Source organism: Euprymna scolopes, chromosome 11 (genome assembly GCF_053919585.1).
Source record: "Euprymna scolopes isolate OS-2025 chromosome 11, ASM5391958v1, whole genome shotgun sequence".
Classification (NCBI taxonomy): Eukaryota; Metazoa; Mollusca; class Cephalopoda; order Sepiida; family Sepiolidae; genus Euprymna; species Euprymna scolopes.
Window position 1 is genome coordinate 79,419,985 of NC_136492.1, and position 22,656 is coordinate 79,442,640.

At 34.4% G+C, this 22,656-nt stretch overlaps 1 protein-coding gene across 1 annotated transcript in view; it reads right to left on the reverse strand.

Moving 5' to 3' along the window:
• The window catches only part of LOC145287940 (uncharacterized), a 29,199-nt gene extending 14,746 nt beyond the window's left edge, over positions 1-14,453 (reverse strand). Inside the window, exons 1-2 of the mRNA XM_080135893.1 lie at positions 14,297-14,453; positions 402-500 (exon numbers count right to left, since the gene is read on the reverse strand). Of these exons, the coding sequence (XP_079992019.1) occupies positions 402-500; positions 14,297-14,317 (120 nt within the window). The 5' untranslated portion in view covers positions 14,318-14,453. The remainder of the gene's footprint in view (positions 1-401; positions 501-14,296) is intronic.
• Between the last annotated feature and the right edge of the window lie 8,203 nt (positions 14,454-22,656).

Sequence of the window (22,656 nt, forward strand, 5' to 3'; positions counted from 1 at the left end):
AATGCAAGTTGGGAATAATTCTCCCTTCAACCAATCCGGTACCCCCACATGGGGAGCGGTATATATATTATTTTAAAAATATAATTATCCACTGACACATGTTTCGGCCGTATATAAAATAAAAAATATATAGAAAAATAAAATATATATATATATATATATATATATAAATAAAAATATGATAAAAACTCAATACACCAAATTGTTTTCAATAATTCTTTTTTCAACCAGAAGTATTAACATACGTCATACTTAGAATGTCCTTTTGGTTGATCATTTTAGATGTTTCAACTTCATTTAATCGAAAACAATAGATGCTCGAAAAACCATCAGAAATAATGAAATACCATAATAAAGAGCAATTGGGAGATAGATTTTAGGCACATATTTGGAAAACTTACCTCGATTTTAGGTGCTATCATCTTACATGGGCCACACCATGTGGCAAAAAAGTCAACAAAAACAAATTTTTCAGATTTAATCAGAGCATCAAACTCGGCCTACAAAAAAAAAAAAAAAAAAAAAAAAAAAAGTCAATTAGTTACAAATTTGGTACAAGAACCTACCATAAAATGGGAACGCTTTCCCTATTTCTTTCAAAATAAATGGGAAAAAAAAACTTCCTTTTAGTGACATCAGTGGTCTATTATAGGATAGCAAGCAAAATCCCACCCTTTCATGCTAGAAAACCTACTTATAGTTTCTTCCTTCAAACTGCTAGATTTCAAAATTAGCTTCCTGCTTCCTTGACTGCAGAAGTTTAAATGTAAAAGACTTATGTTTAAAGTGGCAACATACCTTTCTATGGTTCAAAAAAAAAAAAAAAAAAAAAAAAAAAAAAAAGGGGGGGGGACAACAAAATTAATCACTATGTAATTCAATATTTAGTTCTGTATAGTCTAATTATGAACAACTGAATCTACTTGTATGGTAAAAAATGATCTAAGATCTAAAATATCAACATGGTTAATGATGAATGGTAGGTCGTCCTTCGACGAAATGTGGAAGACCATACTAATTACCTCTAGTTTCCCCACTGCAGGAAAACTAGAGGTAATTCCCAAATACAGACTTCAGGCCATAATGGAATAGCTGGTTCTAGGTACGGGCAAATTGAATGTAAATGCTCAAAATGTATAAAACATTTTGACCCCTCCCTTTACTTAAAAAACTGGAAATTAACCAATTTTAATGAAATTTTCTAGGTAAAGGGAGGGGTCAAAATGTATAAAACATTTTGACCCCTCCCTTTACCTAGAAAAAAAATAAAAATAAATAAAAAAATTGGAAATTAACCAATTTTAATGAAATTTTCAGTATTTAGCAAATAATGATAACGGAATATAATGCACTAATTATTTTTATTTAAATCTCAGTGGAAATGTATTATTGTTTAAACAAAAAATACCTTTAAAGTTATGGTATTCAGTAGTAAATGACAAACGCAAGAATGTATTTTTGCTTTTTTTTTTTTATATAAATAAAACATCGTAATTTGTAACAATAAAAAATAAAATAATTTTTATAGGAACATTACGAAAAAAGCCCCTAAATCTGTATTAATGAATTCTGTATAACTCTAAGAAAAATGAATTTCTCGAACTAATGATATTATCATTGAATAAACATTGCTTATTTAATATTTTCACACACAAAAAAATTATAATTGCAAAAAATATTTCTACTTTGTGAAACTTTCGGCGTAACTTTTTTTTTTTTTTTTTTTTTTAATATAATATTGAACAATAATAATAAAAAAAATTTAAAAACAGGAACATAGAAAAATAAATCAAAAAATGCAAAAATTAATACAAATGTTCAGAAAAGAAATGTATAGATTCATGACTGGGGGGGAAAAAAAGAAAAAAAAAAGAACTTTCTCCCTTTTAATTACATGACGTTATTTTCAGTTTTTCGACTGCCTGAAATTTTGGGCCTTCGTAATTTGTGTTTACAAAATTTTAGCTTGTTGCATTTTGTGAACGCCAGAATCACTCAGTTTTTGGGCTAATTAATTTATGTTTTGTACAAACAAGGTGTTTTTTTTATTTTTATTTTATTTAATTCAATATCTTAGGACTTTACTAATTATCTTTGAAATAGACCCAGAAAACCAATATTTATCTTTTAAAGGAGTTTTTACAATGAATTTATTTAACTTCAAAATTTAGCTGAATTGGGTAGCTCACTGAAAACATTTTCATAACTTTTTTTTCATGTGTACAAATATTTTTTTTCCTTTTGGAAATTAAGTTTAGTCAATCTTTCAAATACAATCAAAAAGTAGTCGGACACCTACAAAAAAAATTATGATAAATCGGCTTTCAAAACTAGGTCCCCCATTTTTGCACGTACCTACTTGTTCCCTGTAGACTTTTTTTTTTTTTTTTTAATTTAAAAATGGAAATCCCTCCAAAACAAAACATGAAGCCACTAGATGCAAGGAGCTAAAAATACTACTCCCAAGGTCAAAAACTAAAATGGTGAATGGTATTCTAGATGAATAGATGTAAATCCAGAAACCAGCAATTCTCCCCCCTCTGCCCTCAGTAACATCACTCATAGAATGTGGGGATGAATGACCAAAGGTCAGTGAGAGTTATGAGGTTGTTGAAAGTAAACCCAAGGTCCACCCTCTGAGGTTTACCATCTCACCCTTTAAGAGATTAGTTTAAATTGACAGAGCTGCCCAGGCATTTTTTGCAAGCGAGAATACTCTCACTCTAGAACATCGGCTTTTCAAATCCTGCTTTCCTGACCCTTGTGTCACATCATTCCGCCATGACAGGGAGATAAGTAATCTTACAACTGCCACTGGAATTTGCCAGAAGTGTATTTAATAACATCCTTAACATGTATACATTCAAATACAAATCTTTTAAAGTGTGAATAATATGTAATTAAGACGTTGCGGATTTTATTCATACACACAACTGATGATTGAAGTTTACATGAAACCGAAGTAAAGATAGGCCATTGGAAATTTAGGACTGTTGGTTCTCAAAATAAAAATCACAAAACCTTTACTAAATTCGATATTTAAAACTGAACATGAATTATTTAATTGAACTCATTTAAATCATTTTTGAAAGTTTTTTTCTTTGCAATTCAATTGATTATAATATGTTAGCAGGAACTGTGGAAATTCCATTAAATTAAAAAATTATTAGGTGGAAGTACAGAATAATTACAAAACGCCTTCCCATGTTAAGAATGACTTTCAAAATAACACTTCAGCATGGTAACAAAAGTGCACAAGTACCAAATAAAATATTGTTTTACACAATTTTGGATTTGTTTTTAATAATATATTACTTTATGAAAAGTAAATTTGTTTATTTTTTTTTTTAAATAGAATAAAATTTGGTTATAGTCAGTTAACGTACTTACTAGCTGTGACAAGGCAAATAAGTTCCTTCACTTTTAATGTTGTTCAGTTATTTCTATTGTGGAGCGATTTACTGAAAGAATTCGTAAATTATCGAAAAGTAAACAATAAAAATTAAAATTAAGCCTTTTGGAATAATTCTTTAAAAGAAAAGAAAAAAAAATCAATAATTCTTAAGACAAAAACTTTTTCTTTAATAAATCAACAAAATGTAAAAGGAGTAAAAAAAAAAAAAAAAATGTAATAAAAGCGTATGGCATGCACAGGGGAGATATAAGTGTAAGATGATAATAAAAAAGCAAAAGGAACTGATTTGCCTTGTCACTACTTCCAGTAGCTCTATGTATGTTAACTAACTATAACCTAATTTTTTTTTTTTTATCTAACAACGTTTGTTGCAGACTTCCTGTCAACTATTCTGCATCATCATTATCACATATAGTGTCTTACTTCCCGTCAATAAAAATACCTGAATTAGTTGATCCACAGCCAACAATTATCCAACTTAAAAAGCTTTTGGTGTTTGGCCAAATTTCTACCATATTATATATACAAGGAAAAATTTGTAGGATTTACATTAGGCAGAGCAAAAAAACAAAACAAAAAAAATAAAATCTCATTGACCCCCCCCCCCTCCACAGAAAGATAAAAGCCTGAATAATTTCATATGAAGAACAGAATATAAAACCTTTTCTACTCTAATAGAAAATTAAATTTTCAAAATTCACCTCCATTTTTGTCTCAATGGATAATTAATTTTTTAAAAAGGTTTTTGAATCAATATTTTGTCTAAATAAGATTTAGGGTGATTAACTATAAGAATATATAAAAAATATAACATGGTAGCACTTCAAAGACTGTAAACGACCAAGTTCTCTCCAACTCTCCTCTAATCTTGAGCACGTGGTACAATGGGGGGGGGGGAGAGGGAGAGAATGGCTGATTACTTTTAATGCATTTAAAATCAAGCTTCTATCATCAACACTGCTGCCCAGTTGTCATCAATTGAAATGAATGACTAGTCTTGAGGCGGCCTCATGTTTTGACAAGCTCCTGGGCTTGACCTTTACCCCCCGATCTGAAATGGAATATGTATATCAAATACATTGTCAAGGTCGCTGGGAAAATGATGGGATCCTTCTACCGCTCCAGTAGATATCTCACTCCTGATGCAATTCTCTACCTATATAAAAAGCCAGGTTCGATCAACGATGGAGTACTGTTGGCACATCGGGGCAGGAGCTGCTAGAAGCAGTTTTCCTGTCTTGACAGAGTTCAAAATAGACTTTGTAGCTTAGTGAGGAGGGGGAATGTCGTTTTCTTTTCACACAGGAGAGACATTGTGAGCCTGTCTCTGCTTTATCGTTATTTTCATGGCAATTGCTCATCTGAACTTCAATCTATGGTCCTCCCTCGCCAAACTTTTACGAAAAACACTTGTCTAGCCAAAACCACTATCAACAATTTCCTACACTCTTTATCTGTGCCTAAACTTTTTTTTTTTTTTTTTTTTTTTAAATTACATTTTCACCCCAAACAAGGCACATTGCCACTTTGGTGTAGGGGGCTACTATCAGGGACATAAGTATCAGGGGTACTGTGTAGGGAGTTAGGCAGAAAGATGTCAGTTCAGGTTACACTTGAACTTCTGCATGTTAGCACAGTTGGGGAAGCAAGGACCTGGAAGGGAATTCCAAAGTCTAGCTGTTTTAGGGGAAGAAACTACTGGAGTAGAAGGCTCTGTGAAGGGGTGGGATTTAGCTGCTTGTTGGGGGGGGGGTTATTTACGTCGAGGGGGGCACAAGTGCTTGCAGTTTGTCAGACCATTCACCGTTAAAGTACTTGTAGAACAGGCAGAGGGATGCAACATTTCGTCAATGGGACAGAGGCTGAAGTTAAGATGACAGTTCAGGACCTATCAGATTGGCGACTCTTTTGAACCTTGTCTAGGAGCGAGAGATTAGTGGCAGATGTATCAGCCCAAATATGACAACAATATTCCATACATGGGCGAATGGTGGCCTTATGGAGGTATAGGATACTTTAGGGCGTTAGTAGCTTTCTAGCACAGAGAGAACCTACCTTTTTCGCAGCGGTCCTGGCAATACTCACAATGTAATTGTTCCAACTCATGTTTCCTGTGAACGTTAGGCAGAGTTTTTTAAAAGATGTACTTTCAGATAAAAAGTCATTGGCCATTGCTATTGGTGGTAGAGAAGGTTTCTTGTAATTATTAAAGGAAACCAGTTTAGTCTTCGAAGCATTGAATGTGACCATCCATTTTTGTCCTCATTCCACTACAGATTGGAGGTCATCCTCTAGTATTTCTGCCATTTCTTTAGATACGGTGTTCATTTATTTTCCTGTCATGTCTGTTATAGAGCGTGATGTCGTTAGCAGATATACCCATCTCAGACAATTTTGTCAGAGAGGTCATTTATGAATATTAGGAATAACAGAGGTCCAAGGGTAGACCCCCGAGGCACTCCCACATTTATATCATATTGTTTAGATGTATGACCGTCGAGGACAACCTGGATTTTTCTCTTATCTAAGAAGGATTTAATTATGTTATGTATTTTTTCAGTGATACCGTATGATCTGATTTTCCTGAGAAGACCTTCGTGCCATACCCTGTCAAAAGCCTTAGATATATCTAAAACTACCGCTCTACCCTCCCTCACTTTATCCAGTGAATGGTATATACGTTCTGAGATTACAGTTAGGATGTCTGCTGTGGATCGGGCTTGCCTAAATCCATATTGATGGTCAGTCAGAAGTTTAGCATCTGTAAGATGATGCACTAGAGCTTGGTTAATTATGGTCTCAAATATTTTGGCGAAAAGTGGGAGGAGTCTAATGGGGCGATAATTTACTGAGTCAGTTCTTTCGCCAGAATTCTTGAAAACTGGTACTACAGAAGCAGTTTTCCAGCAGGCAGGAAAGCAAGATTCATTAAGGCATTTGTTGTAAAGTTTGGCGGCGCACTTTTTTAATAGCACAACCGGGATGAAATCAGGTCCACATGCTTTTGCAGTGTCAAGATTTCTTATGATAGCATGCACCCGAGAAGGTGATTTTTAGACCATCTAGTGCGGCGTCTGTCCACAAAGGAAAGTCGGGGAGGGGGTGGTTAGCAGGGTTCAGTGTTGAGTTGGAGGCAAACCGACTGGCAAGCATGTTAGCCTTCTCAGTTTCAGAGCAAACAACCTCATGATTGTTGATTGCCCATTATTTACTACACTGTTGTAGATTTTCCAGAATTCACGGGTTCCTAATTTCTTTGCTTCGATGCATTTTTTGGTGGTTTCAGTAAATTCCCTCTTAGCTGTCGCCATTTCTTTCTTAGTTACTTTTGGCTTCTATATACTTCTGTCTGTTTGATCTGGACTTATGTCAGTTAAATCTGTGGTACGCATGCTGCCTTTGCACGATGGCAGCTGCACAAGTAGAAGTAAACCATTGGGGAGAGTGGGGCTTGCTGTAAAAAAAAAACAAAAAAAAAACAAGATTCCATGAACAAAGCTTCTTTCTTAGAACTGCATTCCCACTACTTAGCATGCGAGGTCCCCCTCCAGGAGTGAAAAATTTACTTTTACCATGACTAATGCTTGCACAAAATTAAAAAATACAAGGCATGGTTATTGAGAAAAGTGCGAACAAACGACTGACAAATGGGAGTAAATTACTAGGTCTAATCCCGTCTTTGTCAGTGGGAGGACTAAGAAAACTATCAATTTACGTGATTTTTGGTGATATTTTTATTCCATCATGGTTAACTACAGCAACGATTTTATATTTTTCTTTTGATAAAAGGGGGAATTTTGGACAAGGACTGATAAAAAAAAAAAAAAAAAAAAAAAAAAATCCCTCCAATGCGATGTTGAGATTTTATCTTATGCTTTTCGCTCCATGACAGTGGCAAATAAGACAAACACAACAAGGCCCACCTTAGAATTCAATACAAATTTTATTAGATCCTAGGTTGTAAAAGAATGTCTGCTTTGCAAGCAGAGCCGTTAACCTTAAAAGGTGAGTCTTTCATCTTCAACAGGAAACAGGTTCATGTCTTCGAAGATACAAGTTTACAGCCGTTTGAAAGGGGTCAATACGATGCCTTCTGATGAAAAAGATTCAGTTCTTGCGTTAAGGATATTACAGAAGTTCATAATCAATATTTATATAAGGAAAGGTTCTGGATAACAGGTCGGCAATTCAGACGTCAAAGCTTAAATAAGTCTCAAAGAGACAAAGGTTGGCGGCTCCATTAATGCCTCATATGCGCTGGGCGAGTTGCATGATCTTTCTTGTACGGCTTGATGAAACTAAAAGGGATGAAAAAAAAAAAAAAAAAAATTGCTCCGCAATAAATACAATCAACTAATCTGGATTGGTCCAAAAATACAATGGAAGGCATGACAATTGTCAAATTTCTAACAGTACACCTATTAGAGTAGTTTGGTTAAAATTGAGTTCCGTCTGTGTTTACATTCTTTGTCAGCTGACCGTTGCGCTTCATTCACGATGAATACCTTGGAAAAGTCACTTCTGATTAATGTTTACCAATTTTAAAATATGCAAACGAATTTGGCCGTTTTTCAGAACAATATTTTAGAACTGGTAAACATTAATCAAAAGTGACTTTTCTAGGGCATTAATTGTGAAGCACAATGATTGGCTGATGAAAAAGACAAAGTCTGATGGAATTTTATTTTAACCAATAATTTGTCACTAATAGTAATAATCTTAGACTATTACATTACTTAGACATCAACATTACTATTACAATAAAAATGAATAAAAAAAAAAAAAAAAAATAAGTTTCTCATTTACCCCCTGACTCCCAAATTGCCCTCCTCTGTTCATAAGCAGTTACATCAAGACTCTGGAATTCTCTTAAATACTAAAATTCAATGTAAAGCTTTCCATAAGCACCGATTTTTCTACTACAAGTCGTTTTTCAATCTTCAGGCATTAATTTTTAGGGTGTGGCATTTACATTACAAAACTTTAAATTAATAATCAAAAAAGCTGCCGATATATTTGTCATTCAAATTTTAAGGGTAATGAACCAGAATACATGATTTCACATATTTTTGATGCATGCGCACAATGGCCACCAGTAATAACAATCTGGAAAACTACTTGTTTGCAGAAAATTTAAATGTGATATTCATTTTCAGCATGACTAAGTTCAAAAATTCAGTAAACAAAGTTAAGATGCCAGAAGTGGACTTGGTTCAGCTAAATATGGAACGGAAGTCACTAAACATGAAACGAAATATGAAACCATACATAAACACTTATTTTATTATGAAACAATAAAAAATAAATTTTATGTTTCTATATTCTTCGATATTTAAACTGGTTTCATATGGAAATGTAATATTTCAAAAAATAATTGAAACTTTCATAGTTTACATTTTCTATAAATAATTTTCTAAATACTTAAAATATATTCATATGGAATAAGTTTTCAAATATTATCAATTTTGTCATGAATAATGTATAATATAAAAGTGAAAATATGTGTGTGTGCATTTTTTTTTGTATGTCCGGCAAAGGGTTTTTCAGAGAGGGGGGGGGGGGTTCCACTACTTCTTACAACTTTTTATATACTTTCTAGATAATGTCTCCGATATACGAAACGAAGTCGTCTATCTTATTTGAGTGACTTTTATGTTACAAAATTTGCGCTGTGATTTCATTTCTCTATGGCATGATGTTTGAGCTAGAAAAAGCACACATTGACGTTCATTTAACCACCTGCTTTTTCAAACGTTTAATTTCAACCATTCTCACTTATCTGCCCTCGTAGCGTGGTAAGTTATCAGGCTTTCTTTTCCAACTTCGCCTCAAGGCTTCTGGTTCAAGCCTACCTCCCCACCAAAACTTTTTTTCCCTTTTACATCGACAAACACCCGGGCACTCTTTAGATTATAATATCTACGATTTGCGAACGGAGGTCGCATCTATATTTAGCTTGATCGACTTTCAGGAGGTGGTTTTCCAACATACACAGAAAGCGTAAAGCTTAAATGGCTTGCAGCCAAATTTAAGTGTGATTTCCTTCTCCTATGACGTGATGTTTGACTTTGTCAAATTTACACACCTGTGAACTCATTCACTTAATTTTTTAATCGCTAAATTTCAATGCTTTTCACTTCCTCTCGCCTCTTGACACAGCAGTTATATCTCAGGATTTTTGTCACTTTCTTTTTCACCTTCATATCAAGGTTACAGGTTCGTGCCTGCCTGCCTACTTACCCCCACCCCCACACCTACAATTACCCGGGCAACACTGGGCACCCACGCTAGTCTATTATATAAATCTCACTTGTCTGTTTAAATGTATGTTTGTATGACTAAAACTTTCAGAAGTGATGGATTTTCACAAGATCGGTATCGTTTTGAAGCTCAACCCTTCGGACAACAAATATCGAAAAATTTGCTAAAACATTAATTCCTTCACCCTCAATTGGTCAGTTTTCTACAAGGAGGGTCAGTTATTTTTTCAAGTCATATTGGTTGGAATGACTACTAATTTCAATGTTCCGAACTTCTGGTTGCGTCATCGAGTAGTGGTAAGACTCAAGTTTTTTTTTTTTCACTTTCTTTTCTGCCTTTGTGTCACGGGTTTGAGCTTGCCTACTACCACTGTTTCTTTTTTTCTTTTGGCGCAACACCTCCAAACAACCGGGCACCCAAGGTAGTTTATAATATAAACCTCACCTGTGTTTAAATGTATGTATGTATGTATGTATGTTTGCCTAAAACTTTCGACAGAGGTGACGGATTTTAATGAGATCGGCATCATTTTGAAGCATCAACCTTCGCACAACAAATATAAAAAATTGGCTAAAAACAATTTCTTCATGCTCAACTGGGCACTTTTCTACAGGGAGAAGTTGCTCCCCCCCCCCCCCGCCGATAATTTCGGAAGTCATCCCACTTTTCTATTGACTAGGCTTAATTTAAAGCTTCGCCACTTCCGGTTTAGATGGACGCATTAGCAAGAGCATAACAAATTTGGCTTAAAAAAAAAAAAAAAAAAAAGGCCGTTTCGATTGTTGTACATTTTGTCTAATAAAAAAAAAATTAGAAAAATAACAGGGTTTATTTCAGCCTTTTGGGTCTAATGTGTTTTATATAAAAATAAATAATTTTTATAAATTTGTCTGTCATGTAATTCAAACCTAATTTTTTTTTTTTTTTTTTAAATTAAAGAAGCAAAGACCAAAATTTTAATAACAGCAAATTATGCAATATTTGTTTTTTTTTTTTAAATCTGTTTTCCTTAAAAAAAAAAAAAAAAAACAATATATAAATTCCAAAAAAAAATGACTTACCTATAAAAAGTTGTATTCGATGAGTAGTTCAATTGTTCATTAAGAATTTATCCATATTTATACTTATATTCCATGTCCTTTTTAAATAAAATACTTTTTTAAACAAGGATTAAAAACAAACGCAAACTCACATTTTTTAACTGTTCAAATAAAGGGAGACAAGTCCGATTTTATTTGCCTTTATATTCTGGCGCCTTGAATGGATATAATTTGTCTTTAATGCGTGCTGTAAACCAAACATTCAATTTTGTTAAGAAAAAAAAAAAAAAAAAAAAAAAAGGCTGCAGGCGCGCCGGCACTTTGTAAACACTTTTTAAAAATAAAATATTTCGGGTTTGTATTACTGTAAACAGATTCGAAAAAGTTGTCAAAAAACAAATATATTTCAAATAAATGTTATCAAAGGCAAGATAAGTTACTTTTCTACCAAACTGGATATATTTTCTGTGTTTTTATTCAATGTAACATATTTATTCAGCTCGAAAAACATACAGTGTTTACCGATGTATTCCAAAATTCAAAATGGCGCCCGACGCCGCTCTCTTTAACACGGTAAGTTTGGGAAAAGGTGTTATAAATAATAAACTAGACAAAATACTATTAAAAACCCACCGAATATATGTCAAACTATGTCACGGTAACATATATCGAGCGAATTTCTAACAGTATTTTGTCTGGTTTATTATTTATAACACCTTTTCCCGAACTTACCGTGTTAAAGAGAGCGTCGGGCGCCATTTTGAATTTCCCAATACATCGGTAAACACTGCATGTTTTTCGAGCTGAATAAACATGTTACATTTAATAAAGACAGAAATTATATCCAGTTTGGTAGGAAAGTAACTTATCTTGCCTTTGATAACATTTGTTATATTGTTTTTTTGACAACTTTTTCGAATCTATGTGTACAGTAATAAAAACCCAATATTTCTATTATTTTTTTAAACAAGTTTAATATTTTGTAAGTAACCCATTAAAAGAGAAATTGTAAGTTTTTTTTTAAAATATTTTATTCGCAATTTTGTGAGGGGTGTCAAAAAATTCCCTCAAAATTCTGATACACAAGTAATTTTTATATTTTGTCTGTCAAGTAATTTACGTCGCTGAACTACACATTTACCCAAATATTAATGCAATATACCCAGTATTCGTTTTCAGCATATCCGAAAGCTTATAAAAGTCATTTTATAAAAATGATTGTTCAGGTGGAAAGTCAGTAAAAAATTTACCAAAGCATTTTCCTTAAGTGTGAACACCTTGAAGAGGGGGAATACTTATCTCCCTTTTCGCGACTGTGATGGCTGACGATTTGATAGACTTACTAAAAAAAAAGCAGCAATTTCGTAATTTTTTTTTTTTGATATATTACTATTTTCGACACGACAATTAAAGTACTGTTTTGCTTAAAACCACAAAAGCAAAAAAAAAAAAAACAAAAAAAAAAAAAAAAAAAAAAAAAAAACAAAAAAAAAAACAAAAAAAAAAAACAAAAAAAAAAACAAAAAAAAAAACCCGCTATCGACTATCTTAAGCATCTTTTTAATTCTGTACTTCAAATATACTCCAATTTAACTTTGTAATTTTATATATATATATATATATATATATATATATATATATATATATATATATATATATATATATATATATATAATTGAGAGAGAGAGAGAGAGAGCGAGCATGGTTCGTTATTCTGCATATAGTACCAAGATTTAATCATAAATTAAGCCACATGTTACGACCAGGCATAATAAAGGTGGTGACTGGTGCGCTGGTGCGGTGCGCGCTCAGTGAGCATAAAAAAAAATTAAAAAAATCTTAAGTCAACTTCAAATAGCAATCAACAATTTGTCAGCCATTAAAAATCGAAAAATGAAATTAGTGAAGCGTCAAAACTGCAAATTACGTGAGAGGATTCTAAAATAGTTTTGCGGGCTAGGAATTATCTACTATTAACCAATCTGCACATTTATCCGCTCGTCAAATCACGTGAACTAGTTCCCGGAAGATCTTTGTAAGATCGGTTATGTTACCATTTCAAATCGCCACTTTTGCAGACCGATGGCCGGGTACTCATCTCCAACTACGAAATCATGGGCAATTCGTTGTGATCTGCATCTAACAGACACCCGACAGATCGAATACTAAATTAAAAAAAAAAAAAATACAAAAACGTTTAACTTTATGAATCGTGTTAAAACATTTAGAAATCCATTAACATGGGAAGGGGGGGGGGGTAAAAGTTTTTTTTACTTAATTTAACAAAAAGATCCTTAAAATTTGACTTGAAAATCTTATCTAAACACGGTGCGTAAAATGCACAAGCACAAAAAATCGGTGCTAGTGCACTTGATTCGCGCTATTTTTAAATAGTATTAAAGTTTAAACTTTACAGAATATGTACAAAACACCGTCCCCTCTCCATGGCTTTCTAAATGTCATTATTTCAGCACGGGTCAATAAGTGTGCACTAGTACTAAAAGCGAGTGTTTTTTGTTTTTGCACAGGCATCACATTATCAAGGCCAAGAGGCCACTCAAGGATAAAGGTTAAAGAGTGTACAGTAGAAATTGGAAAATATAGTAATCATTAGTAATAAAAATTCGGTAAATTTTTTAACTTATATGGAACGGCTCATCAAGAACTTATTTACGTTAGACTTGAAGATAACTATATTGTACTCAGCCGGAAAGCAGGAAAACGGAAGACAATTCCACAGGCGTGCAGTTCAGTTCTAAGAAAGAAGCTTTGTTCATGGAATCTACGTTTAGGTTTAGGCACAGATAAAGAGTGTGTGTGTGTGGGGGGGGGCAGATTATTGATAGTGTTTCAGCTAGACGAGTGTTTCTTGTAAAAGTTTGGCGAGGGGGGGGGGACCATAGACTGAAGTTCAGTCGAACACTTTCCATGAAAATAACGATACAGAGACAAGCTCGCAACATCTGTGAGATAGAGATTGCAGGGAAGAGAAAGAAAATTAAATTCACGAACTTGCCAGAATTTGATTTTATTAACCAAAAATTTTGTAAAACAATTTTAGTACAATGTACTATATTGAACTGCATTATATACTTAGGTATATGAAACAGCTATGGCAGGGGAGTTACAGAAGAGTTTAATTTCCGAAAATCAACATTTATTCAAGCCCAGTTTAGGTTCAATTTTCACAAAAAACTGGCGAGTTCTAGATTAGATGCTAGATAAAAAAACAAAAAAAAAATCGACAGTTGTAAATACGGAAAACTGGATTCAACGATATCCGTCGAAAACTATTTCTCCGAGAGAGAAAGAATGGAGTTTAAGGCGCGAAATATCACCCACGCGTATACAAAAAAACAACAAAAAAAAAAAAACTTTCAAATTTTTGAGAACCAGAAACGAATTAGCTGTCAAAAAAAATTCGTCTAAAAATAAAAAATTCGAAACAAAATTGAAGTGTGGATAGTAAAAAAAAAAAAATGTAAATATTATTAAATGTCTTAGAAAATGATGCAGATAACAACGACTGTTGAGTAATGACAAATCAAAAGTTGGAAACCATTAAAACTAACATACTAACCTTATTTCCAATCGCTTTCATGATGACTGCTCGTCGTTCGATACTAAAACAAAAAAAATTACTGTGTTCGTGAAGAGATGGCTTTAATATGGGCCGTTCGATTTGAGCTTTCTATATATATACCAAAAAAAAATGTAGGTTAAGAGTTATCTCCCCTTGAAAGAAAATTAGTTTTGAACAAAAAAAAAAAAAAAAAAAAAAAAGGACTCGTTGTTGCATTCCTGTAATTTAATTTAACGTTTTCCGCTTTTATATTATATTTTTAATTTGATATTTCAATTTGTTTGTTTAATAAAGTTGAAATATTTTACTTAATTAAAAAATAAATAATAATCCACTCCCATCAGAAATTGACAGTTGTGATTTACCTGACTTGCCACTCCACGAATTCAATGTAGGGTGTGGCGCCCAAGGACATTATCGCTAACATGTCCACGAAGTAATTTAATTAGGGTAATAATCTATAAGGCAAAAAAAAAAAAAAAAAAAATTATAACGCGTTTTCAGTTACCAGACAAATAAAAAAAATCTCGGTACTCATGTAGAGAGTGATCTGTGCTGGAATAACAACGTTATTATTTAAAAAGCCATTCTTAACATGGGGAGGGTGTTTTGTACCTATTCTGTACCTTACAATTGAACAAAAAAAAAAACAAAAACAAACAAACATAAAACTTTAATTAAACGTGGAAATACGATTTAAAAAATCGCGCGGATCACTCTCTGCATTAGCACCAAAATCTCAATGTTAACCAGAAAAAAGTGAAAAGTGGTATTTATACAGAAAAGGTACGGTGCTATTTTTAAATAGTATTTTCAAGCTTAATTAAAGTTTTACGGCATCTTTTGTTTATTAAATTGTTAGATGAAAGTACAGAATAGTTACATAACACCTTCCCCTCTTCATGTTAAGAATGTTATTTCAGCAAAGTAAAGTACCTTCTCTGCATACATACCAAAAAGATAAATAACTGTTACCAAAGGCAGTAAAGATTACTTTCTTACCCACTTGGATAATTTTGTGTGTGTTTTAAAGTATTTTAAAGCGCTTTTATTTACATTTAATTTTATTTTAATTCACGCTTAGATTTTGCAATGACCGGCAACATCTTTTCGGAAATAATCGAAGTTTGAGTGGTGGTGGTGGACTGGTGGTGGTGGTGGGGGTTCGTTTTTAGGGCAAATAAGTAAAATAGATAAATAAATATACGACAAATAATTGTTCTAAATGTAATTTTACTTTTCTGGTTAATTGAAATAATAATAATAAAAAAAAAAAATAACGAAAAATAAATATTTTATTTATTTTTCGTTACAGACTTCGATGATTTCCAGAAACTGGAATCAGATCAAATGTAAATAAAAAGGTTATAAAATAATTGGTACTTGTACAGTTTAATCAAGACATTAAAAAAATGAAAATATATATATATAAAAAAAAAAAAGGTTATATTGTACGTATCCGTTTTGGACTGAAGATCGCCGGAAAAAAAATTTAATTTGATCGAGTAGGGTTTTTTTTTTTTTTTTTTGTGCTAATGCAGAGAGTGATCCGCGCTATTTTTTAAATCGTATTTCCACGTTTAATTAAAGTTTTATATTTTCTTTTTATTCAATTGTAAGGTTAAAGTACAGAATAGGTACAAAACACCCTCCTTTAAAAAAAAAAAAACTGTGCAACTAAATAGAAAAGTAATTTTTATTCTCTTTGGGTTATTTGTGACATGAAAAACCAAATGAAGATTTTGCCATTAAAAAGCTTATTTTTAAGTGTATTCGGGTCTGTTTCGATTGAATATAATTTTTAAAATCATCGCTGGCAAGTAGTTCTTATGACAAGTTGCTATACTCGTTAAATTCACTGGTCGCCATTTTGAATATTGCGTTTACAAGTCAATCCAGCCTCGTTTTCAAAAACAAGTCAACTCGGTCTTGTTAATTTTTGGGGGGTTAATAAGTTAAGAAAAAGTTCGGTTTGTATTACAATCCACAGGTACAAAAAAAAAGTGGTCAAAATTTAAAAAATATAACAATGTTATCAAAGGGACACAGGAAAAAAAATGCATAAAAAAACTTACCATTTATCATATATTTTATATTTTATCATAGTATCTTTTTTTACTTTTATTTTATTTCTATTTCTTTTATTTATTCCATTTTCACCCCAAACAAAGCATAGTGCCACTTTGATGTAGGGAGCTACATGGCTTTTAACGACGTTTGAAAAAGGGTCACCATTTCGGTCGGTCCCCTTTTTGGGGAACCTCCGAAATTAGAGAGAGAACAAGAGTGCTGGAAAAGAATGGTTGTGGAAAAGAAAACATTGGTTATAATTAAGTGCGACAAGACTTTAGGATTGATGATGTTTTATAAAGGTTTCCAAGATATAGGGTACAAAGAGGATGGTACATTTCTTTGATAAAAGTCTTTACCCAGGGAAACGGGTCCATCACGTGTTGATGCTTCTATCGTTTCCGCATGTCTGAGAGAAATTTCTTTGTATCTCCTTCCAAGGCAGTCCTCTATTTCAATTGGCTGAAACCTCTGGTGACGTTGAGAGAAGAAAGGAAGGGAAAAGTAGAAGAGTAGGGAGAAAGGGAGAAAGAGAGAAATAAGGGAAGCATACCATAGCAGCATCATAGTAGTAGTTCACTACACGAGTCCCCCTCCAAATAATGGAGTTAAGTATCCTCCACAGAATTATTGAATATGTGTATTGCCTAAATTTGTTTAAAAATAAAAATACTCATTTTTCTTTTTCCATGTTACTTTCCTACCAGATCTAGACTTATATGCGTCAGTAATTTTATCTTCAACTTTGTCGGTATCATCTGTCTTAATAAGTTTATCATTAGTAGTACCGTCATTTGTCTGTGCCTTCTCAGTCGGTCTAATTTTATTAGTACTAGTTGGTTCTATGTACGGCTTTAATCTATCTATTGATACGTGTGTATGAGTAGCGTTGTTCATATCGATCTGATAATGCTTCTCTGATTGAGTCAAAACTTTATAAGAACCTGAGTACGGTGCTTCTAATGGTTTCCTAACTCGATCAACTCTAAGCCATACTTTTTCACAGGAAGATAAACCTTTCGGTATAAATGTTTTGGAACTGCCATGGATATGTCCTTTTCCGTTGTTGAGTATATCAATTTGGGACATCCATTCACACAAATTACGTACGTACTGGTTATTAACTGGAGTTTCTCCTACTCTCTGCTCTGCTGAGGAATCAATATCGGAGCTCCAGTAACAGACGTAAAAGGGGAAAAACCTTATTCATTAGGGGTGCTACGTATACCCAGCAGAATCACCAGTATCGCATTCATCCATGATTCTTTTCAAGCCATTATTGCCGCTTTAAGGGTAAGGTGTGCTCTTTCGATCATCCCGTTACTTTGAGGGTGATACAAAGTTGTCCTCAATCGGTAAAAACCTACTACCTTGGCTAATTCCTGGAACAATTTGCTCTCAAACTGACTACCGCTGTCAGTTACAACATGCAGTGGTGTTAATGTAGACATTGGTTACCTCCCTTGCTTCAGTTACATGGTTACCTCCCTTGCTTGTGGTGATATAAATAGGAGTCGGCCATCTTGGTTTAGTCAGTTCGTTCGTACAGTTTAGACAGACTACAAGTGTCTCAACAAATGGTAGCAGAGATATCCCTCTGTGTGCGACAAAACGAAAAAAAAAAAAAAAAAAAAAAAAAAAAAATTTTTTTTTTTGTACAGCTTGTCTGTAGCACTAGACAGATCGGATATCGGATATGGCAACTTCGAACAAACAACCTCCATTGTTGGAGGGGGAGGATGTTTACGAGAACTGGAAACAAGACGTTGAAATGTGGTCGTTGTTCACGGATCTTTCTGAGGAAAAAAAAGGGCCAGCAGTGTTTTTGACGCTACCACCGAATATTAGAGAATGTGTCCGTGAATTGCCAACAAGTGACATCGGCGGACGAGATGGCTTGAAGATCTTAATAAAGAAACTGGATGACATATATTTAAAGGATGAACACACGCGCGCTTACATGACTTTTAAGGAATTTTACACTTATAAAAGACCGTCAGGTACCAGTATAAATGACTTTCTTGTTCGTTATGAGTTTTTGTACCAAAGATTAAAAAAATTCTACATTATTCTACCGGAAGGAGTGCAAGCTTTTCTTGTTTTGAACGCGGTTAACATATCGGAAGAGAACGAAAAATTAGCGCGGACAACGTGTTCTGTTTTGACGTATCAAAACATGAAGGAATCGATAAAGAAAGTATTTGGTGACATTTATCGTGATGAAAATGTACCGGCAGTGAAATCAGAGCCCGAAATCGTCAACTATAATTATTCTAAACCGGGTAACAACAAAAGGCGTTTTCGTCGAGGACAATCTAATCCATGTGACCGAAGTGGAAACGTGTTGTTGTGTTACAAATGTCAGTCTCCGAACCATCTAATTAGAGAGTGTCCTAGAAATACGCCCAGGTTTACGGAAGCGACAGAACAAATACACATTACGTTGTTCATTCAAGAAAATATTTATTTGAACAGTACAAATGAAAAAATCTCAAATCTTGTAAAGGAAACATTTGGAATGGCAGTCTTGGATTCTGCTTGTACTCGCACACTGGCTGGCGAAGTGTGGCTTGATGTTTATTTAGATACTTTAAATGAAAGTGACCTGCAACTAGTGAAGTATACGAACTCAGACCGGAGTTTTGTTTTGGTGATGGAGTGGCTGTCACAGCAATTAAAGTTGCTAAATTTCCGGTTACACTCGGAGGTATAAGAGTTTATATCGAAGCAGATATTGTGAAAAACGACTTGCCTCTTCTATTAAGTCACAAATCAATGAAGACAGCAGGAATAGTGCTAGATTTCCGGAAAGATATGTGCTGGATTTTTGATAAATGTATTGAACTAAAGACCACAACTTCAGGGCACTATTGTCTCCCCTTAACAAATAAGTTGTTGGATCATAGTGGTACTAAGAACATTGTATTACATGTTCAGAATTTTGGTCAGTGTTCTTTCACAGAAAAAAAAAAAAAAGCAGAAAAACTTCATCGACAGTTTGCTCATGCCTCGAAGGAAAAACTTGTTTCCTTAGTTAAAAAAAGTGGCAAATTCAATGACAAGGAATTTATAAAGGCGATTGAGGAGGTTTGTGAAAACTGTCAAATTTGCCTTAGATTTAAAAAAGCTCCACTGCGACTGGTTGTGGGATTGCCTCTTGGCAATAGATTTAATCACACAGTTTGCATGGATTTGAAAGAGTTCATCCACAATGAGGTGTGGATACTACATCTCATTGATGCCGCTACCAGGTATTCAGCGGCAACATTGATCAAAACAAAGAAGAAGGAGGAGATCATCAAAAACATCTTTATGATGTGGATTACCTATTTCGGATCTCCTGTTCGTTTTCTGAGTGATAATAGGGGTGAATTCAACAACGAACACTATAGACAGATGAATGAAAAACTCAACATAGAGACCTGTACTACTGCCGCAGAAAGTCCATTCAGCAACGGTACTGTAGAACGTCATAATTTGATAGTTGCTGAGGCAATGAAAAAAACAATTGACGATGAGAAGTGTGAACCTGAAATTGCCTTGGCATGGGCTATTTGTGCAAAAAATGCCCTCCTCAATTACTCTGGACACAGTCCAAATGAACTTGTATTCGGTTTCAATGTAAATACACCCTCAATTCTGACAGACCAGTTACCTGCTATGGAGTCCTCTACTACAAGTGACATGGTGAGAAAAAATTTAAATGCTCTCCATAGTGCAAGGAGAAACTTTTTGGAAGCTGAGTCCAGTGAGAGAATTAGGAGAGCTCTCAGGTCTAATGTCAGAACTTATGCTGATGAAGATTATGTTACCGGAGACCAAATCTATTATCGGAGGCAGGGTTTTAAAGGATGGCGTGGTCCAGCAAAAGTGTTAGGCAGAGAAGGCCAGTTTGTCTTAATCAGACATGGCGGAGCATTTTATAGGATGCATCCGTGCCAATTGATGAAAGTGAATAAAAACAACGAAAAAAGAACAAAAAAAGCTGAAATGCTGGAAAACACTACAGAAGGGAAGAATGAATACCTTTCAGTTGAGGAGGAGGAGTTGCAGAATCAAGTGGTAGAAAGTGAAGATATAGACAGTGAAGAAGTTGTTGATAGTTCTACCAGTTTAAGAGATAAGACTGAAAAACCTGGCCGAAATAAGACCATAACTTATAAAATAAATGGAAGTGAGGAGTGGAAGAAAGGAAAGGTTATGTCAGTACAGCCTAAATCAACTGGCAAATATAGTCATTGGATCAATATAGAACCTGAGGATGAAAACGAGGATCAAGTTTGTATCAACTGGAATCATATTGATCATTGGAGAGAAGTGCCCCAATATACTGAACAGGAAAATGTAGTCCTGCTCACCGCTGAACAAGAGCAGTCGAAAGCTGTAATGGATGCCAAGCATAAAGAAATAAAAAACATGAACACCTATGAAGTATTTGAATGTGTGCCATACACAGGTCAAAAAACAATATCCACAAGATGGGTGATTACTGAAAAATTCAAGGATAATCAGAAAACAATGAAAGCTCGCCTGTAGCACGAGGCTATGAAGAAAATAGTAATCTGAAAACGGACTCCCCAACATGTAGCCGTGAAGCTATGCGAATGGTCATGCTAACCGCATCAATAAAGAATTGGATGCTGCAGACCATAGATTTTACCTCAGCCTTTTTGCAAGGTGGTATTTTAGAGAGAGATGTGTACCTGAGGCCACCATCTGATGTTTGTCCTAAATCTCAAGTGTGGAAATTAAAAAGATGCATCTATGGATTGAATGATGCTCCACGGGCATGGTACAAGAGAGTTACTCAGGCTTTGATTGAATTAAAAGGAGTAGCAAGTGCTTATGATAATGCATTGTTTTTGTGGCATGATATTAAAGGAAATTTGACTGGAATTCTTGCTATGCACGTGGATGATTTTGTTTTCTGTGGAAACACAGAGTTTGAAAGGGATGTGATTGCAACATTGAAAGAAAAATTTAAGGTGGGATCTCATGAAAGTGGAACATTCAAATATGTTGGACTGAATGTTAATCAACAGGAAAATGGGATCACTGTAGAACAAGATCTATATGTATCTTCCATATCTCCAATAGAAATAAGCAAAGGGAGGATACTGAGGAAAAATGATGAACTGAATGAAGAAGAAAAGCATGAGTTGAAGAGACTTGCAGGTCAGATGATGTGGGTTTCAGCTCAAACACGCCCTGATATAGCTTTTGATGTGTGTAAAATGAGCAACACTGGAAAGCATCCCAAAGTAAAAGCCTTATTTGAGGCGAATAAAGCCTTATCAAAATTGAAATCCAAGAAGGGTTCTATAACATTTCCAAAATTGGGAAAGCCCTCAGATTTACACATTTTGTGTTATACTGATGCCTCTTATGCCAGTCTGGAAGATGGATCTTCACAGGGTGGTTTTGTTGTCTTTATTGGAGGAAGTACTGACAAAATGGCCCCCATGTGTTGGGCGTCAAAGAAATTGGACAGAGTGACAAAAAGCCCATTGGCCTCAGAGACTCTTGCTCTGAATGAGGGAGCTGATGCTGGTGTTTTGACTGCGGTTATGATACAAGAGGTATTTCAGTTATCTAAATTGCCAGACGTTCTCTGCAAGACAGATAATGCATCACTTGTGGAGACATTGAATTCCAACAATCTGGTAAGCGATCGACGATTGAGAATAGATGTAGCAAGGCTGAAGGAAATGAAGAGTAGAGGGGAGATACAGATAGAATGGATCAAGGGTTGTGATCAGGTCTCTGATTGTTTGACCAAGGCAGGAGCTTCGTCTGAGCTTCTAAGGGACTTGTTAAATCAGAAATAAATTATTCACTTGAGGACAGCAGCAATGTTAATGTAGACATTGGTTACCTCCCTTGCTTCAGTTACATGGTTACCTCCCTTGCTTGTGGTGATATAAATAGGAGTCGGCCATCTTGGTTTAGTCAGTTCGTTCGTACAGTTTAGACAGACTACAAGTGTCTCAACAAGTGGGACTCCAAATTGAGCTATCCATGCAATGATAAACGCTTCTGCTACCGACTGTGCAGTTATCTCAGTCATAGGCTGTACTTCAATCCAACGAGTTGCACATATTGCAAGTAAGCAAATATTTGTAAGGGCTCAAGTAAGGGTCGGACTCATTGTGCATTAAGAGCAAGGGGCCAACGATATCGATATGTACCATCTGGAAACGTGCAGATGGTAACTCAAATTCTTGGACTGCAGACTTTGTGTGTTTGTGAACTTTTGATTGTTGACACACTACACATTCTGCGCAGAA